Source organism: Cucurbita pepo, unplaced genomic scaffold (genome assembly GCF_002806865.2).
Source record: "Cucurbita pepo subsp. pepo cultivar mu-cu-16 unplaced genomic scaffold, ASM280686v2 Cp4.1_scaffold000782, whole genome shotgun sequence".
In the NCBI taxonomy this organism is placed as follows: domain Eukaryota; kingdom Viridiplantae; phylum Streptophyta; class Magnoliopsida; order Cucurbitales; family Cucurbitaceae; genus Cucurbita; species Cucurbita pepo.
In genome coordinates, this window is record NW_019646995.1 from 2,894 (window position 1) to 12,952 (window position 10,059).

At 33.6% G+C, this 10,059-nt stretch overlaps 1 protein-coding gene across 3 annotated transcripts; it reads left to right on the plus strand.

Annotated features, from left to right (window-relative positions):
• Positions 1 to 1,205: 1,205 nt before the first annotated feature.
• On the plus strand, positions 1,206 to 9,542 carry LOC111785859 (methyltransferase-like protein 25). 3 transcript variants are annotated; one of them, XM_023666219.1, is made up of 13 exons: positions 1,206 to 1,385; positions 1,529 to 1,624; positions 2,774 to 2,857; positions 3,787 to 3,861; positions 4,401 to 4,515; positions 5,112 to 5,241; positions 5,943 to 6,188; positions 6,714 to 6,888; positions 7,419 to 7,502; positions 7,980 to 8,121; positions 8,371 to 8,433; positions 8,532 to 8,576; positions 9,218 to 9,355. In XM_023666219.1, exons 1-12 carry the CDS (start codon positions 1,236 to 1,238, stop codon positions 8,564 to 8,566), a joined length of 1,395 nt encoding a protein of 464 aa, XP_023521987.1. In that variant the 5' UTR covers positions 1,206 to 1,235; the 3' UTR covers positions 8,567 to 8,576; positions 9,218 to 9,355. The 3 variants fall into 3 exon arrangements, with proteins under 3 accessions (XP_023521987.1, XP_023521985.1, XP_023521986.1); XM_023666217.1 differs by having other exon boundaries at positions 8,371 to 8,576; positions 9,218 to 9,542; XM_023666218.1 differs by having other exon boundaries at positions 4,401 to 4,481; positions 5,102 to 5,241; positions 8,371 to 8,576; positions 9,218 to 9,542.
• Positions 9,543 to 10,059: the final 517 nt, after the last annotated feature.

Below are 10,059 nucleotides of genomic sequence, written 5' to 3' on the forward strand. Positions count from 1 at the left end.
TTTTTTTTTTTTTTTTTGGTGAGATCCTACGATTCCATATTGGTTGGGGAGAAGAACGAAACACCTGAAAACCGAGCACCGATTCTGCTGTGTAACTCTGAAATGTGCATTTTAAAGTCTTCAGGGGAAGTCCGAACGGAAAAGTCTAAAGATGATAGTATCTGGATGAGCACTGGTTCCGCTGTGTGACTCTGAAACACCCTTTATAAGAGTGTGGAAACCGAGCACCGATTCCACTGTATACCTCTGAAGTACGCGTTTTAAAGCCTTGAGGGGAAGCCTGAAAGGGAAAGCCCAAATATGATAGTATCCGGATGAGCACTGGTTCCGCTGTGTGGAAGCTCGAAACAGAAAGCCCAAAAATGACAATATTTGGATGAGCATCGGTTCCGCTGTGTGGAAGCTCGAAAGGGAAAGCCCAAAGATAATAGTATCTCGATGAGCACCAGTTCCGCTGTGTGGAAGCCCAAATAGGACAATATCTCGATGAGCACCGATTCCACTGTGCTGAACCTCGAAAGGAAAAGCCAAAAGAAATCAATATCTATTAACAGTGATTCTCTTTTCTTCATAAAATTTATCAATTTTAATTTTCGCTAAAAAAAAAAACACACAATTATATATCCATTTATGGGGTGAGAAGATAACACATAATTAAATTATAAATAAACATTAATAAGGAATTATACATTTATATAACATGCAATGAGCTCGAGTCGTTTATCTTGTTAGATTGCACGATCTTTTACGTCTTATTTTTATCCAAAATTTTTAAATGATTTGATCTAGGTCGTAAAATTAATGACGTTTGTCCTCGGGATATTAGAATTTGCAAAACTATACTCTCAAAAGAATGTCTTCTTTTGTATGCATCGATGTTTTCAAAAGGTCATTTTATAATACCGACTATTATGGTCGATTTAGAGCTCTCGATATTAGTCGATACACGAAAATAAACCCTAAATTATAAGTAAAAAGGTCGTAGAAGTATAGTAAAAAAAAAAAAAAAAATATTTAACACGAAAAAAAAAGTAGATTTTAAATATAAAAAATAAAAAGATCGATTTATTTAGATAAAAAAATAAAAAATAATCCAAATTTTTTATTAAATATTTTAAAATCGTTTTCATAAAATCCACGTAAGATAATTTGATTTTAAGACGCGACCATTTACGCCCAAATTCGTAAATGTATATATAATCTGCGGCGCCATCGTTGATTTTGGCGACAAAACAATGGCCACTGGCTTTGGCGGCAATGGGAGTAGCAGTTGCAAGTACAAGTGCGACACTGCCGCCAATACTCTGCAATGGATAAAAGCCATCGCCGACTTCATTAGACCTTACTCGTTCCTGATCAATGCTCCCGTCGTCAATTTTTTTAAGGTTTGTTGATTTATTTTTTCATTCGCACAAGTTTTGGAATCTGCTTTGAGTGTAGCTTGTAATTTGATTTTGATTTTTCCTTTTCACTCGTGGATGTTCTTTTATGATTTACATCATGCTACTGCTTCCATTCTCTTTTACAGGATAGACTATGGGAAGCTGTTGATGAGGAATGGATGGAGTGCTTGCGCAAGGAACATGTGAAGAATCTGCTTCTAATTCCTTCTGGAGCTGTCCAGGTGCGTCTGTAATTGGAGAACATTTTTAGACTTGATTTTATTTCAATTAGCTTGTGTTTGAACGTTTGAAGCTTAGTTTTGAAGCTAGATTTGAGCTCACTTGTAAGATTTTTGTCCATAACAAAAGTACGCAGGTAGTATTTGACTGAATTGACAGTTACACTTTCTCAATGATCCATTATAAGCCTTATTTGGATATGTTTAGGACATAATCCTCTATATGCATGTTAATTTAGACATAATTGTCTGATTATCTGGATCAAAGTATAATATCGATCAAAATATTGATTCGTACCTGTCGAGTAATTTAAAAATATTCACGGAACTGAAATTGATCATTATTTGTAATAATAACGTCATTATTTTCAAAGTAGTTATTATCCGTGTTGGTATGTAGTTGGATGATTAATTCTATGGAAGAATGCTGAGACTGTACAATGACATATTGCATTGCATAAATCCAGTTTCAATTTCTGGGAAAATAGATGTGTAATGGATTGAATTTTATTGTTATTATTATTTTATTCTGAATCAGATACCATAAAGATTTCTGACTAACCTTGTGTTTGCTTGGGGAGCATATAAATCCGCTTATCAACATCTATAATTGATTAGTTGGGTTTCAAAATAAGGGTGAACTAAAAAAAAAACTCCCATATTTAGGGGTGTCGTTAACTAACTCCATATGTTGACGTCTTTTTTTTTTGTTCCTTTTAAAAATTGAATTAATTTTTTCATACTGTCAGTAGATTTCTTATTAAATATTGGTACATCCTTATGGGGCATGTGTGATGTCTTTGACTAATTAGATTAAATAGAACTGAAGTTATGAAATGGCAAGAACTCAGAAATGAAAAATGAGTGGCGAAATATGGCTAGAGTAAAAAAGGTTGATGATAGCCTTCTGCGTGTCACTGTATGTTATGATATATTTCTAAAAATGCATCATCGTTGTTGAGAAGTATCAGAGTACGAAAGTTATGAGCATTGGTCACAGGGGAGCGTTTTGTCTGGAAATATTGCTGATAGTTTAATCCATTTTAAGGAATTTATGGAACTATGTGATCTGCTTTTCTTTGTGTTTCTTGTTATGAGTGCATTTACTCTAATGTACTGAAGTCTAAGTTTCTGATTGACAAAATCTTTCAGGAATACTGGCCAGATTCACTAAAGAAATTTATCCGTACTTCAAGATCTCTTGCCTTTGGACGTGAACAAGCAGACTTGCAGATGGTAGTGCTTTTATGTTATACAGTTGATAGTTTCCGATTGATTATATAGATTTGCTGCGTATAGCAAGAAAAAGAAACATAGACTTGAAAATTGCATAATATCCATTATCCACTTCGACTCATATGTTACTTTCAAGAAGATTAGAGCTCGCTCCACTCAGGAAGTTCTCTTTCATTGAGCTGTCTTCTAAGCCTGAGATTCCAGCTATTATCAACCAAATTCCCTTATCCTTGAAACAATAAAGACTCACATTCAGTAATACAAAAGAATGTGCAAATTTTCTGATATCAGTCTCGTTCAAGGATAGAACAGAAGTATCTGAACATGGCATTTTAAAATGTGTTGATGACCTTATCTTACATAAGATTTCTGTAGATTTACCCCTTTTCCTTTTTTTTTTTGGATAAAAACTGGGAAGCTTCTTCTTGATCTTCACCCCTCAACTTTAGGAGTCTGGTCCCATTCGTATTCTTTTGTTGCTATTAGAATTATTTTTCACTAAGGACATGGATGGAGAGTTATTGACATTTAACCACCCTTTCTTTAAGATAGACTTCCTGTTATTAGTGTGTCTTGTTGGATTGAGACAAAGAGTGGTCCGTGGTTGGAGTATAATTAAGCTACTTTGAGGCCTGTTTGTAACTAACGGTTACTAGGAGTATGGAAAGGGAAGGTGTGAGTGGGTATCTATCCGGCTAATTTTATTTTATTTTATTTTATTTTATTTTTTAATTTTATATAAGAGGGAATTATTCCTTTGGACATTGTACTGGGAGATGGGAGAGCGAGATCTCTTGAATCGCACTTCTCTGTTTCTTTTTAATAATAAAGAACTGTCACTAACGTCATCCCACTTATGCGTGTCAAACAGAATGTTCCAGGTTGATTTTATCCATTTCTTAGTACCACAGTTGTGTATATTATTGCAGGTTCTACCTGGTTGGTGCATCGCTTCACTTAACACTGTTCTTTCTCAAGGCATGAATCAGAAGAAAAAACATGAAGTAGGTTATTGGGTCTTACATTTCCGAATGGAATACTTTATGCCTTTTCCAATTTACTAAGAGAGAGCTATCCTTGAGTGCGTGTTAAACAAATCATTTAAATTCAAAATCAGAGAGAAACATATCTATCAGACTAAATAAGTTAAAATCTAAATCAGTAACAAATTACTCTTATTTATGAAATAAAGTCCAAATATTCTCATTTTAATGTGAAACCCTCTTTCTTTTCAAAGCTTGACCATGATTTTTAAATTGAGGTTCTAATTCTTATGATCTTGTTTTCCTACGTGGGAGTCGAATTTCCTAGCATTAGTTTTCAATTTGGTGTAAAACTATGACCATTTAAATTGAATATGATGTATTTCATCTTTAACTTTGCATCCGGATATGATTTATGCTTGGTCCATTTTGTATGATACAATCTGTGGGTTTCATGGCTTGTCAAACGCGTTGATTCAATCTACAAATTGTGTTGTGATATATTATAACCAAAACATTTTCTATATGGTTCATTAAGAAATTTTTTAATGCTTCAACAGGTTGAAGTCCTTTCCGCCATTATTAGTTTGATTGCAAGTGACCTGAAAAGTCATGCAATTGTTGATGTTGGTGCTGGGCAGGTAACACTTACTTTCATTACTGTATGCAAGATGGGTAAGTTTGATTCTGCATCCAGCTTCTTTATATTAGACTGTACTAAAAAAAGAGTCATTCCACAGGGATGGGCTTAAACATCTTCCATTATTTTGGATCTATTAGGTTCCTTTCATTTTCTCCTAAAATGTATGGGAAAAAGTACTTCCTCAATTAAATATGTAAATTTCTTTATGAAATCAACTTAGTTGATTTTATGTTGTAGTACTTGAAGAAATGAACTTCACTTCCTTGCCTTTATGATCAATGTCTGAGAGGTAACTGAGTCTAGGATATTCCTGTACATACTTCTTCCACAGCAGCAACAAAATTCTATTCTTTCTAGGCTTCTAATTTAAGCATTTTCTGATAACTCCTTTTCTACATTTTAATTGAATCTCACTCATATTTTTTGAATGATTTATTCCTCTGTAATCTACTTTCTCTGTCGATCTGTTTTTTCTTCCATTATTGTTTCGGTGTATTCCTAAAAGGGTTTATGATCCATATAAATTCTTCTTACAACAAAAATTTCCATGTACTCGTATGCTCTATATAACGTTCTACTATTGCAAGTGCTTTCATACTTATGATCTTTTCTTGTTAGGGTTATTTAGCGCAAGTGCTTTCCTTCCATTACAAGCATTCAGTTCTTGCAATTGATGCTTGTTCTCATCATGGAAATGTGACAAGTGCACGTTCAGAACGGATTAAGAAGTATTACTCAGCACAGATTCGTAAATCTGGGTAAGGGTATAGAAAACGTTTTTAGGCAAACATTTTGTGTTGATGCGAGCAGATAGAATTAAAATGTTTTACTTTCATTTCTCCTATTTTTTTAAATCTCTTGGAAGCTATTTCTCTTATTTGTGTTTTCTTGAACTTGGTCCCATCTTCTATTGGTTATCTTAAGAACTTCTGGTTTCAAGGGAGTGATAATGAGATCAGCGAGAGCATCTACCACCCACACGGCAATTTATGAGGCCAAACTAAGCTCATACCCATTGTATTTATTCTTTTATAAAATGTTCCCTTCTGAAGACTGATATAAGTTATAGAAAAGTGTTATTATGTATCTACAAATCTCAGAGATCCACATTATTAAACTTTCTAGTCCTCTCACAACAACATAGAAATCACTTTTCAATTTTGATGAAACTCAAACCATCTTGGATTGAGAAATGGTTCTCGCATATTTCCATCTCGAAGAAGCCAGTCACTGATTTTGTATGTGGTTTCAGTCATTGTAACTTAGAGGGAAAGACTTCTGGATACTCAGGTGTATCTTAGAGGACTAAATGCAAACCTTTTTTTTTCTCTTGCCCTGCTTAAATGTTCTTAGTTTCTTACTAGACTAAAATAGTATTTTGGTTTCTACTTATTGTTTTTTTTAACTTAATATCTAAAAAATCATTACTCTTTTTCTAATTTCGCTGAACTCTTTACAGATTGGAAACCAACAATTTGAGACTGCCGAAGGCAATGACATTTCATGTATTATCCGTTGATGCATTAAAATCCCTTGCTAACATGTCACTACAAGACGATCATGCTGATAAGACAAGTGTGACTGGCGATGATCTAGAGAAAACCAATCGGCAGGAGTCAAAGGGTTTGTGCCGTTCAGGCAAAGAGCCTTCATTGGTTCTTGCTGGACTTCATGCTTGCGGTGATCTTTCAGTGATAATGCTCAGGTTAGAATTACATGATATTGAATTACTCTTTTTATTAAGATGTGTCAAATATACATTTCTTGAAAATGCAAAGTAGACATAAGTGAAAATTTTGGTGATTTTTGGAGCCGTATGAGTTTTCATTTTTCTAGTACGTTTTAATGTTTTTTTTTTTTTAAATTAAAAAAAAAAAAAAAAAAACAAACTATCATTCTGAAGAATGAAAGAGGATACAAAGGGATTAGCTAAAGGGAAAACATGAATCTTCTTTTATAAATTTGGACGAACTAAAAAGTTTATGCGGTGGCTGTGAGAAGCTCACTGGTCAGGAACTTTGGTTTCCCATAATATATGAAAATATCACAAAAGATAACGTGTCATGAATTTGGTTCGTCCACCTATATGTCAAATCTCATCGAAGATACAGTGCTTTTAGAAGAAAAAAGGGCAAAGGAGATGGGCAGTAGTTTTTATCATACTGGTGTTATTATCTCTCTCCTTTCATTGCAGGATTTAACAAATGTACTGTATTCACCATATAACCAGGACCTTTGTTGAGTGCAAGGAAGTAAAAGCAGTCATTAATATTGGTTGCTGTTACAACCTACTCTCGGAGTATGGATCTGACTATGAAGGTGTCCAAAATGGATTTCCAATGAGCTTTGGTGTCAAATCTTCTGGCTTGTTTCTGGGAAAAAGTGGCAGAGACCTTGCATGTCAGGTCAGCTTTTGACCTTCTCCACCATCGTACTAAAAAATATTTCATTTTTGTTTGTTTATCTTCTCGAGATAAGTTGGGTTATCGATTGAGTTTTCCTTGAATTACCTGCATGATAAAATTAACATTAGATGGAGTTATAGTTCACATTTACTTGGAAAGGAGACATAAAAGTAGTTTTATGCCCAAAGTATTTTTAGAATTAAACTATATGCAAGGTGTACATAGTTGTTTCATGATTGAAACACATTGTCCCCAGCAGATTTTAAGACTCTTGTTGTATTGTTCTAGTTCTTTAAAATGGACTTTAAGTGAAGTAAAATATAGGTAACTACATTTGGCTTTGATGCCAGTTGTTGCCCGAGGAGGGAGAGCTAGGGCTTTTCGTTGTTGTTTAGCTTATACTTTATTACAATAAATACTTTAAACAGATAAAATCTAATCGCAAGTAAAAAAATAACTGCACTTAGAAAATCAATAGATCTATAATTTTCAACGCTCGATTAAAATATATAATTTGTTTCTCTCATCAGAGTGCAGAAAGATGGAGGAATTTGAAAAATGAGGGTGGTGTCCATAATTTTGAGTTGCATGCTTTCCGTGCTGCTTTCCAAATGGTAAAAGTTGTGACCAATTGTTTATTATTTCATCATGCTTTATCATGCTTAACTTAGTTCAATTATAATTTGCTTTTAGCTTCAAGCATATTTTGAAAAAAATCCTATTGAATCAGTTTGAAATTTGACCTTGTCTTCTAACATTATTGATTCTTTCCTTCTAAATTCAAATCAATCAAATATCTATTGTTGGAGGTCTTTAAGCCAAGTTACTTCATTAGAAAACTGTTGTTTTTGTCGTAAAAACTCTTGTGAGCTTATGGAAATGGAAACTGACCTATATGTTCTAGTTAGAGTGTAGGGTCCTATAACACAAAAGATCCAACTGAAGTTGCTAATAGATTTGACAATTAAATTTGGCCAACCATAAGTTACACAAAAGATCTCTGAAATAGCATGTAATCTGCAGATCTGTTTGCATGAACTTTATGTTTTTCCTTTTTAAGTGTCTCTTTCTTTCTTTTTTCTTCTGTTAAGGTACTCTATAAATATTATCCAGAAGTTGTAGCAACTTGCCCATCTGTTGGGCGTCAAGGAAAGGCATTGCGTCGTCGAAAGAAAAGGGAGGCTGCATTATCCTCACAGTGTCATGAAGATAAGCTTGAGGCATCACAATCAGGTATGAGATGGTAAAGACTAGAATATTCTAGATTTCTGTTAATCAATGGCATTCTATCACACACCCTAGTATCCTGTGCTGAAATGGAGGATTTTAAGAGAGGGTTAGTGGGATGTGCAGCATAGCTTCAAGGCATCCGTTTGTTTTATCTAGTAGATTGAATAATACGAATGCAATTTTAACTGTTTCCTTAACCAATATTCAAGTAACAATTTTCATCTACTTTGTTACCCTCAAAATATGCTGCAGATCTTATTGGGGGGTTGCCAGACAAGAGCAATGCCTTTTCTCACACCATTTCTGACTATGGGAGTACGCCATGTGAACAGGCCAAATCTGTTGACAAATATCTTCTTTTTGAAAATTTTTGTCAATCTGGATTAAATCGCCTTGGACTTCAATCTTTGCAGGATATGGATTATTATGGAATCTGGATGGACAATGAGCCTTTTGCTGTATGTATACTTACTAAGTTCCAATACTTGTTATATAGGACTGAGTCATATACCAGTTACAATAATATATAAGCTCTAGTCTAAACCAATTTAGTTGCTCCAAAACTAATGATTGTTGTTAATTTGAATCTCTTTCTTCTTAGATGTTAATTTATTATTTGATTTGCTTCAGAATTATGAATGCTTTATCGAGTGTGGTATCTAATTTATTCCAAGGAATAGGACAGTTGTCTTAGTATTTAAGGATTAAATCATACAATTAGAAAGTTAGAACCCAAGGTACCATTAGATGATGTTAGTGTTACAGGGGATTCCGTTCATCTTATTGAAGCACATGAGTTTAGTTGGAGAATGTTGCACTAAGGTCTCAAATATTATTACCGGTTAGATGATGTAGGTGGTTGCTTTGGTGATGGTCATTATGGGTTCGCATTCCAATGCATCCTTGCATCATTCAAAGGCTTTGTTTATGTTAATTCACCAAGTTCCTCAAATTGCTTGGTTTATCTGATAAGTTTTTTTTATCGTTTAAATTGCAATACATTTTAGTTTTATTATGGGTTCTTATATATATCCAGATGTTAATGGCTCTTATATATATATATATATATATCCAAATGTAACTAATAAATCGTATGCAGGAACTTATTGGGCCTTACTGGTCTCTTCGAGCTGCTCTGGGCCCAGTTTTGGAAACATGTATTCTGCTTGACAGATTACTATTTCTCCAGGAGCAAGGTGAATCCCTTGAAGCCATGTTGCTACCTATTTTTGATCCGGATTTATCACCGAGGAATGTGGCTATAATCGCTCGGAAATTTGGTGCAACATAAGATTCATTAGGAGAAAGGTAATACTAGTGAATATGGCTTTTTCTCAATTTTTGTTACTGAATAATTTTCAATGTGAGAAAACGTTGATCCAAGAGAGTTTTATAGTTGTATTCATGACAGAGAATCAAATATTACGCTAAATTTATTTACCTTAACATTATTCGAATGCTTTAGGACTTAAGAGTAGAAATGTTTTGTTCTTTGATTTATACACCAATAAGCACGTATATGATACATTAATTTCTAGAAATGTAAGACACGGACACATTGGGATCATTTTTTAGAAATATATGTATATATGCTAACGGATTTGATACTTCAAAATAGATAGCACTCATAAATTTAACATGAAAAAAAAAAAAAAANTTTCTCAATTTTTGTTACTGAATAATTTTCAATGTGAGAAAACGTTGATCCAAGAGAGTTTTATAGTTGTATTGATGACAGAGAATCAAATATTACGCTAATTTTATTGACCTTAACATTATTCGAATGCTTTAGGACAAGAGTAGAAATGTTTTGTTCTTTGATTTATACACCAATAAGCACGTATATGATGCATTAATTTCTAGAAATGTAAGACACGGACACATTGGGATCATTTCTTAAAAATATATGTATATATGCTAACGGATTTGATACTTCAAAAT

Excerpts from the sequence above, each read along its gene's own strand:
- LOC111785859 (XM_023666217.1), top strand. The coding sequence starts at position 1,236 with ATGGCCACTGGCTTTGGCGGCAATGGGAGTAGCAGTTGCAAGTACAAG. Across the intron at positions 1,386-1,528 it reads CCGTCGTCAATTTTTTTAAG|GATAGACTATGGGAAGCTGT; the intron begins GTTTGTTGATTT and ends TCTCTTTTACAG. Across the intron at positions 1,625-2,773 it reads TTCCTTCTGGAGCTGTCCAG|GAATACTGGCCAGATTCACT; the intron begins GTGCGTCTGTAA and ends AAAATCTTTCAG.